The 13,910-nt window shown below is 49.0% G+C and overlaps 1 protein-coding gene across 2 annotated transcripts in view; it reads left to right on the top strand.

Annotated features, from left to right (window-relative positions):
• The window catches only part of POLD3 (DNA polymerase delta 3, accessory subunit), a 38,135-nt gene extending 29,125 nt beyond the window's left edge, over positions 1 to 9,010 (top strand). The window contains exons 10-12 of one of the 2 annotated variants that reach the window (XM_074148930.1): positions 1,754 to 1,848; positions 2,654 to 2,735; positions 7,263 to 9,010. In XM_074148930.1, the coding sequence (XP_074005031.1) occupies positions 1,754 to 1,848; positions 2,654 to 2,735; positions 7,263 to 7,468 (383 nt within the window). In that variant the 3' untranslated portion in view covers positions 7,469 to 9,010. Of the gene's footprint in view, positions 1 to 1,750; positions 1,849 to 2,653; positions 2,736 to 7,262 lie in introns of both variants that reach the window. The other variant, XM_074148922.1, reaches the window with a different exon arrangement.
• The last annotated feature ends 4,900 nt before the right edge of the window (positions 9,011 to 13,910 follow it).

Genomic DNA, 13,910 nt, shown 5'->3' with positions numbered 1-13,910 from the left:
CTGGTTTTCAGCCCTCTTAGCTTATGCTCTCTTAAAAAATATTTCCAAATTGATGTGGCCAGCCTGCAGCTTGGTGCTGTGCAGCGTACGGGCGCTTCACCCTGCGCTTGCCGTGATAAATATTGAGAATATCGAGTTCCCCGCAGCTCCTCGGCTGCGATGCCGGCTGCCCCCAGCAGTTAGCACCTTCGAGCAGATCCGTTGTTTGGATTTTTTGTTTTGTTTTGTTTTTTGTTTTTCTTTTTTCTTTTTTTTTAAAAATCTTTGCACGGCTGCCAGACCCAGCTCTTCGGAGCAAGGTGAAACACCGAGTCATGTTATCCCGCTCTGTTTGCATTTCTGCGCCTCGCTTACTGAAGTAGTTGGGAGGCTGAGTCCTTGTTTGAAGAATGTAATTTATTATTTCGCCTTGGCAGCCAACCACTGTTTCACTTGAGCCCTTCTTAACCTCTGAAGGTCACTTGGCCGCGTGCCTGGCACAGTCATAACTCTTAACACTGACCTAATCGGTTGGGACAGCTACGGATCCAGAATTCGTGTTACAACGACAGGATGAATGCGGTGCTGGAGCCAGCGGAGCCGGGAGGAGAAGCCAAGCAGTCACTCTGGCCTCCTGTCCAGCGGCATCGTTGTTATTATTAAGCAATAGGTCAGATGAGGAGTTTCTTTACCCGCTCCCCCCCACACACACATTCCTCGCTCTCCCCCACGTTTGAGGACTTGCGTGGGCAGCGTTTCGCACTTGGGTTTGGAGAGGATTCCTTAAAGCCATTTAAATTAATCACAGCGCCCGCTGCGTGGTGCAAGGTGCTGCTCCTTCCCCTCTTGCCCTGCGCTGGATTTTCTTCACCGTCACAGCCCTGTCCCTCTGCCAGCCCCACGGCAGAGTGACCCTGGCTTTCCCATTTGTCTATAAGCCCTGCCAGTCTCGCTGAGGCCCAGTTTGACATTGCTGGTAGAGGCTCCAGAGCTACTTTTGCTCTGTACAAATTTGTGAAGGTGGCCTTGACAATTTCAGTCAGTTTTGGCATTGAAAGGATTCCGCTATCTCCATCCTTGCACCTGGAGGAGAGCGGAGATGATGGCAGATGAGAGAACTGGTGTAGTTTTTTGGGGTGGTTTGGTTTTTTCGCTTGTTTTTTCAGTGAAAGGTTGGGATGTCCCTTAACGATCTTTTAGCAATCCTTTATATTGCCCTTAATTCTTGGATTAAGGTAGTTTCAAGCTAATAGCAGGGATTGTTTGGGATGTGTAGCACCACTCTTAAGCAATGACTGTTTTACCAGTGGGGGAGAGGTAGAGAAACTAAGGTCATCCAGTGTTTTGGGAATATGTAAGTCTTAAACCCTGCCCCTTTCAATTTCTAAACAAATTACAGTCCCTCTTTTTAATGAGCAAGTGAAATATATGGCTAAAACATGCTGCTTTCTGTGCCCGTTTTTAAAGTTTCATTTGGTGGAACCGATTTTTGGTTTAGCAAAAATCCCAAATGCCCTTCTCCCATCCTATCCCACCCTCCTTCCTTTGGAAACTGCAGCTCGTAGCACCTTAGCACGGGGTGAGCTGGAGGCCGACCCCTTCGGACGACTCGTCCTGATGTCAAATTAAACAAATCTGAGCAAAAACTTGTAAACCTCGATCTAAATACAGGTTACAAGCAATTGCTCGGAGTTAGATGAAATGATGAGACAAAAGGGTAGCTGCAAGGAGGCATTAGACCCACGTGCTATTAAGATGTTCATCTTCTTAGCAGATGTCCCACCGCCTCCCACACCTGAGGAAGAGAAAGCTCCATCTCCACCCCCTGTACCTGCTCTGAAAACTGAACTGGAGCCTGCATGCACGGAGGTAAGAGCATATTAGAGTAATTAACTTTTCTTTTTTTTTTTATCTGACTCGATGGGGATTGCCCAGCCGCTTTTCGGATGCTTCGGGGGAGGTCCTCTTTGCTTGTCACGTCATCAGGTCATCCTGCCTGAAAGAATCCACCATCTTCATTAGTTCATTCATTTTCTGGACTATTATTGAAACTCCAGGGTTTTTTTTGCCGACGTAGTGCAGTTTTCTGGTTTCTTCTCTTTTTTTCCCCCCTAATGGTTCTCTGAATCGTAGCTCGTATTTGAACGCTCTTTCCTCTGAATCTTGGCCTCAGGAGTCAGAAATGAAACCAGAGACTCTTGGTCTTCAACCTGATATTGCAGGGAAGCTGCTGCGTGAGGGAGGTGGGGTGTGACTGACAAGAAATTAACCTCCGAGCTGAGAAAATACACGTAGTTCTACCGAAAGTGCAGCTTTTTATCGCAGCAGGAGTTGTGATGTCTTGCATATCCTTCAGAGATATCATGGGACAATCCCAGTGCAGCCTTCTCACGTAATTAAGCACACTTCAAAATGTCACATGCCCTGGAAGAGGAATGTGTCCCCTGTGCTGGCAGATAAGAAAATTTGCCGTCTCGTTTCAGTTGTATTTTGCCTTTCTGAAATTTGTCCTGGTAGGATGAGACTTAGGATATCCTGGGAAGGGACAGAATTAGTTATCAAACCATGCTCAGCTTCATTAGAGAGACTAGATTTCACTCCTGGGGCTGCTGCTTTTATGACCTCTGTACGTGCACGGGGACCTTAACTCTTCGTTTCTTACGATGCCCTTCAGGTTTCAGCTGGAGGGAGGAAGAGGAAACGGAAGCGTGTGCTGAAATCTAAAATGTTTATTGATGAAGAAGAAGGCTGCATGGGTAAGACACCTCGGTGAAACTAACTTTATTGAAGCTGTGTTGAAGGTTTTTACAGGCCGACCTCTCCCAGGCTTCGGAAGAGGTTCACAAAATCACTTTGTAATTAATTCCCCTTCAATCTAATGCTCCCAGACTGAGGTAGCTGCCCTTTGGTCAAGGCCTGTGTAGGGAGTCATGGAGCTGTGGCTTGTTATTCTTTTTTGATTATTCACAGATTTTTTTCTTTCAGTTCTTCTCTCTTCCCTCCTGAGCACCTCCTTCATTTGCTCTCTTCTCCAAAGATACAACGGTTTAAAGATGATGCAGAGAGAGGTTTAGGTTTTGGGATAAATTCTGGCTGGGATGAGTTGTTTGGTTGGTGGTTGGGTTGGTTTTGTTTTATTCTTTTGGGGTTAAATCCAGAGCTGTGCAGCAGAGCTTGATTATATGTTAATATAAACTTGAAGGATCCCAAATAAACAAACAGTAAGTTGGGGATTAAATCCTAGAGAGGGTTTCTGTTTCTGATAAGGATGGCTCTGCTTTCAGGAGGGAAGAGAGTCTCTGCAGAAGTACCGAGGGCCAGAGGCTTTGAATTCCAGCCTGACTGGACACCACTTCCTCCTGTGACCTGGAGAAAGCTGCCTTAACACCACTGTGTTTGTTTCCTCCTCTGTGTCCTGACACTGAAATAGAATCATAGAATCATAGAATGGCTAGAGTTGGAAAGGACCTTAAAGATCATCTAGTTCCAACCCCCCTGCCATGGGCAGGGACACCTCTCACTAGAGCAGGTTGCTTGAAGCCCCATCCAGCCTGGCCTTGAACACTTCCAGGGATGGGGCATCCACAACTTCCCTGGGCAACCTGTTCCAGTGCCTCACCACCCTCACTGTAAAGAATTTCTTCCTTATATCTAATCTAAATCTCTTCTCTTCCAATTTAAAACCATTGCCCCTTGTCCTGTCACCACTCTTCCTGACAAAGAGTCCCTCTTCAGCTCTTCTGTAGGCTCCCTTCAGGTATTGATAGGCTGTTATAAGGTCTCCCCGGAGCCTTCTCTTCTCCAGGCTGAACAACCCCAGCTCTCTCAGTCTGTCAATATAGAGCTGCAGGAGTTCAGAATATTGTTCTCTCCTTTTTTTTTTTTTTTTTTTTTAAAGTTTTAAAAATTTAAGAGGCTGGAATGTGTTTTTTCTAGCGCTGTTGTCAGCTCAATTATATGGGATGCTTAACGTTCTCCAGCCTTGCTGATCTGAGTCGATGTCAAGGGAGCTCGGCCAGTTCTAGGAGGAGGTCTCTTGCCGTTGCACAGGTTTGTCGTTGGGCATAAACGTCGATATTGGCCCAGATTTGGAGCTGGCTGGACGTGAGTCAGCTTGTGTCTGTTTACACCTGCCGGTGTAGTTGTATCTTATGTTTCCCATTAACTTTGTGTGTCTCCTTTAAAGAAACCTAAATCTAGCACTCAGCAGCTGGCATTGCTGGTTACTGAAATCTCAAATACTGGATTCTTGTCAAAGAATTGGACTTGCACAAAGTTATTGACTGCTTTGGCTGGTTGCGTTATGGGGTGTTTTGCTCTCCCATCCCAGATAGAACCATTAAAACACTTGGAAGGAAAATGGAACAAAAAAGCATTAGCTGGGGAGTTGAGTTGAATAAGGGCTACATCCAGAGCTTGCAGCAACGACTGTTCCGGGTTCAGCTTCCAGCAAAGAGTGCTCTTCTCTTTCTCTTCAGCCCTTTCCAAACACACCAGTGCTGGGAAAATTGCCTTTTTTTTTTTCCTCTTCTCCCCACCCCAAGGGGCTTAATAGTCTCTTGTGAAATCCAGACCTTTGGTTTTACAGTTCGTATCCACTACCGCGTTATGAAAAGGGAAACGCAAGCCCCCGTTGTGCCTCTGGGAGATGGATCCTCTAGGATGGAGGGAGGGATGGAGCTGGGATACTGAGGAACGGGGTAGGGAGGAGATGCTGCTCTCCGTGAAAAACCTACCAGTCTCTGTTGCGCAGGACTTGCTGTCTGGTTATTGTCCAGTTTCTCTCCTTCCCACCCTTTCCGTGCACAAGCCTAATCATTCGAAGGCTAAATAACTTGCAAATCTCCCAGGCTAATGTAAATTGTTGTTATTCTTTGAAATATAGGGGCTTCCCCCCCCCCCCGCTGTCTTTTTTTTTTTTTTTTTTTTTTTTTTCTTTTTAAACAAGGACTAGATTATAGAGACATCGAATCCTAACGTTAGGATTAGGCTGCACTGTATGATTTTTAAGTGATCATTTTCACAATAGCTGCAATAGCAAGGAATTGGTGTCAAAAAGCAAAACTAATTTAGGGATTAGCCCTGAGGGAAATTGAGCAATTAAAGTATCTTGTGGAGTTAAGCACGAGGCATGTTACCACGCATCGACTGGGACTCAATCTGTGCCTGCAAAGGGAAATTACTGAGATTTAATCTAGTGTGTTTCTACCTTCCGCTTTCTAAAGCTTGAAAGGACGCACGTGGACTTGTATATGGGATTATATATGTGTGCATTGTAGGTAAATTCATCTTACAGCACTGGTTTAGAGCTCACATCATTTGAGTTCCTGTGATTTAGCGAGTCTGGCTGTGAGCTGAGCATCGGTAACTACCTCTGCTCGTAGCTGCTGCAAATACAGATTTTATTATTTTTTTTTTAAGTTCAGCTGAGATCTCGATAGAAAAAGATTGATCTAAGCTGTGTTATCTTGCGATTGGAGAGGATTAAGCACACGCTCTCGGAGTTATCACTGATTACCGACAGGGGTGATAACACAATAACTTTTTAAAGCTCAGTAAGTGGCCGGTGGTCTGTTAAAAGCTGCTCGCTGAAAAGCCAGTTGCCTCCGGAGGGAGGTTAAATTGGGTTTAAAGTCTTGAGCATCCGCTCACGCTGCAGAGTGGGATTTCCTACCATCCCTCTTCCCGGTCTCTGGTTACGTAGAAAACCTTATTTAATTTGATTAATACAAGTGAAAGCCAGTTTCCCAGAAGAAGGGAAGTTAGGACGTGTGTTTAAAAGACTACGGTTGCTAAAGATAAATGACTTACTAGAAGAATACCAGAGCACTGCTGGGAAAGCTGATATAACAACAGTTACTAGTATCTAACTATGGCTTTCATCACTGGAGCTGACTCCAGTTTAATTTCCGTGAGCGTTGTTTTATATCCCGTAGCTTTCCATCACCCGATGCTGACGGCAGTGAGCTGGCAAATCCCATTCAGTCATAGTCCTTGATTTCAGTCACGGGTTTGGTTTTGGTTTTTTTAAGGGATTTCTTTATATTTTCCCTGCTTGCACACCTCTATAGAGAGAAGCTGCCTCCCGGGGTTTTGTGCTGCTTCTCTCATTTCTGAGATGTGCTGTGTTTGCTTTGCTCTTCCCTGACTGTCTGATATGCACGGTGCTGGTGAGGGAAGGCTGGGGCTGTCTCTGGATTGTCTTGTCCGGATTTCAGGACAATCTGACTGTTTTGGCCCTTGTGGAATTCAGGCCAAGTCAGAATGGTGGGTTTTAACCTTAAAATAACCTTTTTTTTAACCTTGAAATAGATATTCTATCATCAAATGCTACACTATGGGTTCTGATCTTGTTCAGATTGATCGCTTTCTGATAGGTTCTGTGCAAGTCGAGTTGATGGCCAGTCCCTGGTAGAGAACCTTTAGCTGTGGAAGTTTTTCAGTGCAGTTGACCCTTGTTTCTAGCAGAGGGCAACGCTTGAATAGGTTTGGAGAGGAAACTTGTCCTCTTGAGGGCCCTTTCCTGGTGGGGAGCCTTGGGATTCTGCTGTTTAGGGTGTTCGTATGGCCTGTGAATCACAGAATTGTGGAATGGTTTGGGTGGGAAGGGACCTTAAAGACCATCTAGTCCCACCCCTGGCCTGGGCAGGGACACCTCCCACCAGACCAGGTTGCTCCAAGCCCCCTCCAACCTGGCCTTGAACCCCTCCAGGGATGGGGCAGCCACAGCTTCTCTGGGCAACCTGGGCCAGGCTCTCACCACCCTCACAGCAAAGAAGTTCTTCCCCACGTCTCATCTCCATCTCCCCTCTTTCAGTGTCAAACCCTTCCCCCTCCTCCTGTGGCTCCCCTCCCTCATCCAGAGTCCCTCCCCAGCTTTCCTGGAACCCCTTGAGGGACTGGAAGGGGCTCGAAGGTCTCCCCGGAGCCTTCTCTTCTCCAGGCTGAACCCCCCCAACTCTCTCAGCCTGTCAATGAATGAATGTGTATGGTGACCCCAAGCTGTTTTGAAAGAGCTGGATGACATTAAAGCTCCTGAGTCCGAGTCATTAACCTGCCACCTTACACTTAAGAAAAAAGGGAGGCAGTTTGACTCGGTGTGTGGGAAACCAGTCCAGTCATCTGGATCTACCGCATAACCTTGAGCAATGGACTTAATTCCTGTGTCTGGCATGTGCTCCTTTGAACCCAAAATGCTCATTTCCAGAAACGCAGTGGGAAGGCTGCAGTGGGGAGGTCTCGGGCTTAACCATCATCATCTGTTCCTCTTTTCTTTTAACCAGTGACCGAGAAGGTTTATGAGAGCGAATCCTGTACAGACAGCGAGGATGACTTCGCCAAGTCCAAGCCACCAGCTGCACCCAAACAGCCTGCCCTGCCTCTCAAGAGAGAACCAAAGGAGGAAAGGAAGAACCCGAAGAAAGGGGCAGCTACTGCCAACAGAGCCAACAAACAGGTCTCCATCATGGGCTTTTTCCAGAAGAAATGAACTGGGTCTTTCTCCCCATCTTCTCCGTGGCTTGGGAGCGTTGCTCTTTTTGTGTGGCTTTCCGAAAGCCGCCGCGTTGGAGGAGAGCATCACGCAATCTTCCCTTACGTAAGATATCTTGCTTACTGTGTAAGTAAGCCCTCTGGACTAGATTTTGTATGGGGGGAAAAAAGTGTTTGATGTGTTACTGCAATCATTTCGATCGCCTTTACGAAGCAGTACGGGAACGGCAAAATCTAGAGGAAAACTCTTGAAAGACTGTTAATCTATTCACGGGAAATTTTTTATTTTTTTATTCAGCCTCTCACCTGTTCGGTCCTGACGGCCTCTTCCACGAGATGGACTTATTTAGGAGTCAAGTTGTGGCTTTTTTTTTTTTTTTTTTTCCCCTCCCTCTTTTTACACCCCAAACTCTCCAGATTGATCTAAATGTTCACCCCGGTTAGAAGCCGAAGTGTAGCAGGTCTTCGGGCATCCACACAAATACCGAACATCTGCTTCAGCTTTAACTGAATGAAATGAACTTAATTTTCCCCCTAAGACTGGTAAATAGTTTTTTGCTCTGCCTTTCATAATCTCTTTTTGGACAAAGCAGCGCGTATAAAATTCTCTTACTCTTTTGCTCCTTGAATGTATCCTCTGTAAACTGCTCGGATGCCTAATTATAGAGCGGGGACGCTGGTGGTGCTCTGTCTTTCTGGAAAAAAAACATCTTTGAGGCTTCCCACACAATTGGCTCCGACTTAATTAGGGGAAGGCTTTGCTGTTATTGGGAAAGCAACTGTGTCTTTAACCTTGAAAGTTAAGGAGTCAAAGGGCAGGGTGATTAGAGGGCAGTTCTGATAACACCAGCCAGGTACCCGCTCACGTCCTCCTGCGTGAAGAATTGCACGCTGCTTTTTTGGGGGATTTTGCCATTTTTGGGTTGCCTGAAGTTTGGTGGTTTTTTTACGGGCATATAAACCAGACAACAGGAAAGTTGTTTTCTAGGACATCTCGTCATCTGCCTGCTGAGGGAAGCGTGTCGCGGCAAACGGTCCCGAGGAACCAATTATTGGAGATGAATAAAGCACTGCAAGTCCTGTTAATCAGAAATGAGTCCTCCTTTTGGATGCCTCCTGATTTTTATTTTTATTTTTTTTTCTGATGCTAAATTTGATAGATACGTGTTAAAAAAGCCAGATTTTCCAGAGGATGGGTGCTGAGCTTTTCTGAACCTCGGCCTGGTGAGGGCTCCCAAATGAGCGACTGATGTCATCGGTGGTTGTTTGAGTGGTGTTAGGTCAACGTACATATGGATATATATGTCCATATGGGTATAGAAAGCGTTTGCGGTTGGCAGAAAGGTAGATAAAGTCTTGAAGAGCGTGAACCAAGGAGGAAATGTCTTCAGGCACCCGGCTGAAAGTATTCTGAGCCTCTTGCATAAGCTGGAAAAGGTTTCGTGCTCTCGTGGTACGTTGGAGTGACCTGGGCAGCAGAGGGCCTTGGGGGAAGAATGAACAACCTTGTTCTGATTTTTATGAAGAAAATTTAACTGTTTAAAAAAAAAAAAAAAAAAAAACAAACAAACAAAAAAACCCTCAAACTATACTGCCGTAGTGTTTCTGTTTCTCTTGGTAGAATTGGGGGTGTATTTTGAAAAGTAATAAGTAACAAACCCCATTAAATAAAGGTGTTTTTTTCCTTTTGTCCTTGTTATTCCTTAAATGATGTGCTACAGCCCGATTTCCAGTGGTTGCTGTGACATTTGTCTGTACGGAAGAATGTCACTGGTGAGGTGGGTAAAGAGTTCTGCCATCGAACCCAGGGCTGCGAGCCTTAAACTGCGCGGTTTACGGCATCTGAAACGCGGGTGAGAACATCGCAAACTCTCGGGATCTGTCTTAAATTGACCCCTTGAGTCTTATTCCCGTGGCAGATGTTGCCGGGACGTGGTGTCCCCTGGTGTTCCTGCACCTCACCTCCACCGTGGTCGAGTTGGAGCTCGCTGCTCCACCCCGACTCCCTCTATAACCAGATCAACGTCATACGCCACTTCCTCAGGAAAATGACTTAATGTCTGAAGAAGCAGGACATGGGCGAACTTCAGACCTTCCAAAAATCATGATCTCATACTTCCCTCCTGCACTTCATGGGCTGCCAGCCCCCAGGGGGGCCTTGGGTGCCATGGCCAGGCTGGAGCTGTGTCCCCAGGATCGGGGCTGCGTCCCCGAGCTGCTGCTTAAAGGTAGAAGGTTCCTTCTTGCAGGTGGCACCCCTTTGGCACCCTGTGGTTGGTGGGGGGCGAGATGTCTGGGAGGTGGTGGCAGCTCCGAGCCAGGCATGAGGAGCAAATCTGCCTCCCAATCGGCTCAAGTCTCGGGGTGCTCAGTGTCCAAAACCTTGTCCTGGAGATAGAGACGTCTTTTAGGGATTTCTTCTCTTCCTCCTCCATCTCCCTTCCAACCCCATTTACACCCAGAAGAGCCTGTGGGAGAGGATATTAATTTAATATTTTCTGCTAAATAGCACATTTTACAGTAGTTCTTTGCTCAGGATTCCTGAAAGTCCTTTTTTTTTTTTTTTTTTTTTTTTTTTTCAGGCGAAGGGAGCTTCACCCTTATTTTCCAGGTGGATTGAGAAGTGGAAGAAGTTGCACCTTCAGAGACTTCTGGGGCGAAACCATGGATGCACCAGGCTCCTGTTGGCCGAGGTGTCCTGGGAAGGTGCTGGAAATGCTGCTCCTAGGGATGAAAAATCCCTGTCCCTTGTTCTGGAGACAGCGGCGCTGATTTACAGCCCTCCTTCCCGTGGGGCAGAGCCTGCTCGGAAAAAAACCAAAACAAAACAAAAACAACAAACCTTCCATATTTCCTGTTCTGGGGCTGCCTGGCCTTTATCTAGTTAAAGAAAACCAGAGGAGGGATGGGAGGAAGCTCTGCCGGGTGTTAAGGGAGGGCAGGAGGGTGTCCCGGTGGCCTGCGGGGAATTGTTTTTGCTCTCCCAACAGGCGATGCCAGCTCGGCCGGAGATACCGGAGAGGGGAGCGTGGAGCAGCAGGGCCTTATAAGGAAGCAAAACGCGGCTCGACGAGGCCCAGCGCCGGCGGAGGGTGAGTCGGTGCTTGGCAGGGCCCTGCGTCAGCGCCGCGCTGCTTCCCCGGCTCTGGGGAACGGGCTTTAGCACCCCGGGGTGCTGCCGGGCTGGACCCCCTGCCACGCCGGGATCCACATTGGTGGCAGCGGGTCGTGGCATCTGCAGCCCTCGAGGCTGAGGTCCCCGTGGAAACTCAAGGGCAGCTCTCTCGCCCCATTAATAGCCCCACAGATGCTACAGCTTGGGGAAAGAGTGGCTGGAGCTGCCTGGTGGAAAAGGACCTGGGGGTGTTGGTCGCCAGCCGTCTGGATATGAGCCAGCAGTGTGCCCAGGTGGCCAAGAAGGCCACCAGCATCCTGGCCTGTATCAGGAACAGTGTGGCCAGCAGGACTGGGGCAGTGACCGTCCCCCTGGACTGGGCACTGGTGAGGCCCCACCTCGAGGGCTGGGTCCAGTTTTGGGCCCCTCATGACAGGAAAGACCTTGAGGGGCTGGAGTGTGTCCAGAGAAGGGCAACGGAGCTGGTGAGGGGTCTGGAGCACAAGTCTTGTGAGGAGCGGCTGAGGGAGCTGGGGGTGTTCAGCCTGGAGAAAAGGAGGCTGAGGGGAGACCTTCTCACTCTCTCCAACCCCCTGAAAGGAGGGTGTAGCCAGGGGAGGTCGGTCTCTTCTCCCAAGGAACAGGCCATGGGACAAGAGGAGACGGCCTCAAGTTGTGCCAGGGGAGGTTTAGGATGGAGCTTGGGAACAGTTTCTTCCTGGAAAGGGTTGTGAAGCCTTGGCAGAGGCTGCCCAGGTCAGTGGTGGAGTCGCCATCCCTGGAGGGATTTCAAAGCCGGGCAGACGTGGTGCTGAGGGACATGGGTTAGTGGTGGGTTTGTCAGTGTTGGGTCGATGGTTGGACTTGATGATCTGAAAGGTCCCTTCCAACCTCGACCATTCTATGATTTTCTCTGTCCCACCCAAGCACTGCCCCATGGCTTCCACCGGGGAAGGATTTTAAACCCCAGTGCAATGCTTTGGGTTTTTTTCCAAGGCCCATAGAGCTGAATGGAAAAAGGGTTGTGCACGTCGAACTGGGTGGGTGACACCCGTGTCTCTTCTGCTCTGCTCTCCTCCTGAAATCAGTCCCTTACTGCTGATGGATGCACCGCCATGCCCATCCTGAGGAAACTGCTGCTGAATCAGCCACTGGTGCCTCCTTTGAGCCTTGGAAGAAGGTGCTGGAGACACAGGGGGCTTGGGGAGCATATCTGAGGAACCATCACTCCCAGCCCCTTTGGGCTTCCACTATTTAAAGACCTAAAACGTCCTTCCCAGCCCCAAGAGCTGCCAATTCATTATTTGGCAGCTCTGCCAGGGTAAAGGCAGGAGGCTGAGAGTGATTCAGGGTTACAACTTGTTTGTATAAGGCACTGACTATTTCAGATATTTTCGTTGCTTCTTCCAAGAAGGTGGGGATGGTTCTGCTGATCCCACTTGGCCGATGGGCAGGGACTGGTTTGAAGAATGGGGTTAAATGCAAGGCTGTGGGGCTGAAGTCCAAGTGAGTTTTGGAACACACAACCCCATAGGAGACTCTCTTCATCCTTGTCTCAGCTCTAAGTGTCACACTAGGCCACATTGGCCTCTGATGAGGCCCAGTTCCTCACCCATCCCTGGTCTTTGACTATTTTAATGAAAGTCCAGCTCTGGGGCCTCAGCACAGGAGAGACATGGAGCTGTTGGAGCGGGGCCAGAGGAGACTACGGAGATGATCCAAAGGCTGGAGCCCCTCTGCTGTGAGGACAGGCTGAGAGAGTTGGGAGGGTTCAGCCTGGAGAAGAGAAGGCTCTGGGGAGACCTTTGAGCCCCTTCCAGTCCCTCAAGGGGCTCCAGGAAAGCTGGGGAGGGACTCTTGATGAGGGAGGGGAGCCATAGGAGGAGGGGGAAGGGTTTGACACTGAAAGAGGGGAGATGGAGATGAGATGTGGGGAAGAACTTCTTTGCTGTGAGGGTGGTGAGAGCCTGGCCAGGTTGCCCAGAGAAGCTGTGGCTGCCCCATCCCTGGAGGGGTTCAAGGCCAGGTTGGATGGGGCTTGGAGCAACCTGGTCTGGTGGGAGGTGTCCCTGTCCAGGGCAGGGGTGGAACTGGATGATCTTTAAGGTTCCTTCCAACCCAAACCATTCTATGATTCTGCCCACATTCAAGTCCGCTGGCTGTGAGGCGCTGGTGATGCTGAGTTTCAGGAGAGCTTCTTCCAGGGTTGTCGGTACCATCATTTGATGTTTTCCACCCATGTCCTAGCAGGAACTGTGCACAGATTGCATGTGTTGATTCTTTTTTAAAGTAATTTCCCATCTTAAACCACATCTTCTGCCAGGCTCAGAGGAGGGGTTCGGTGCCTGGAGCTTCCCAAAAGCTCCCAGTTTGGAAACCGGCAGCGCCTGTCGACAACTCACCTGTGGGAACCCTGAGTCCCTCCTCCAATTTTGGAGCTGGATCTCACATCAAAGCTGGCCCTGCTTTGGAGCTCAGACTGGAGACCTTGAGGGGTCCCATCCAGAAATGGGAAATAGAGAGTCTGGAAATTAAGGTGGCAGCTGTGTGAAATCATGGCAACAGTATTTAAGCCCTGATATGGTCTTTTTGGAGGTGGGACTCTTCTCTGTGAGGTGTCTACTGAACTCGCCACTCTTTTGGGCTACGATGGGGCGTTAGGTGTCTGCAACAGAACAACACAGCCCATAGTGCCCAGATGGTGCCAAGGGATGAGCACAAGGGACACAGCCACTAACAGAGCCAGCCCGGGGAGCATCACCAGGACCTTCTAGCTGGTAGAGAGAAGAAGGGAGCAAAGCTGCACAACGCAAGGAGAAAAAGCAGCTGTGGATTTTGGAGATGGTTTTTCTGCATCCTCTTCTCAGGGTGCCCAGGGCAGTGGTGGAGTCCCCATCCCTGGAGGGATTTCAAAGCCGGGCAGACGTGGTGCTGAGGGACATGGGTCAGTGGTGGGTTTGTCAGTGTTGGGTTGATGGTTGGACTCAATGATCTGAAAGGTCCCTTCCAACCTCAACCATTCTATGATTCCCATGGTGGGTACTGTATCCCCCATCCCACGGTGGGTACCGCGTGCAATAGCCGAGCATCCCATCCCACCCCCTGAGCCACCAGGTCACCAGGACCATGATGCTGGGGGAGATAAGCCATTCTGCCTGGATGCTGAAAACCCCTCAATGGGTGCTGAGCACCCTGGTGCCCTCCGTTCTTAGCATCCCCCTCAATCTCCTGAGCGTCACTCCAGGAGCTGAGCACCCTTCTTCAGGGCTGAGCGTCACCCAACCTTGGTGTTGAGCGTCCTCCATGGGGATTGACTGCCTCCTTG

This window comes from Numenius arquata, chromosome 1 (genome assembly GCF_964106895.1).
Source record: "Numenius arquata chromosome 1, bNumArq3.hap1.1, whole genome shotgun sequence".
NCBI lineage: Eukaryota > Metazoa > Chordata > Aves > Charadriiformes > Scolopacidae > Numenius > Numenius arquata.
Note: the sequence above shows the minus strand (reverse complement) of the source record. Positions and strands in the feature narration are given on the sequence as shown.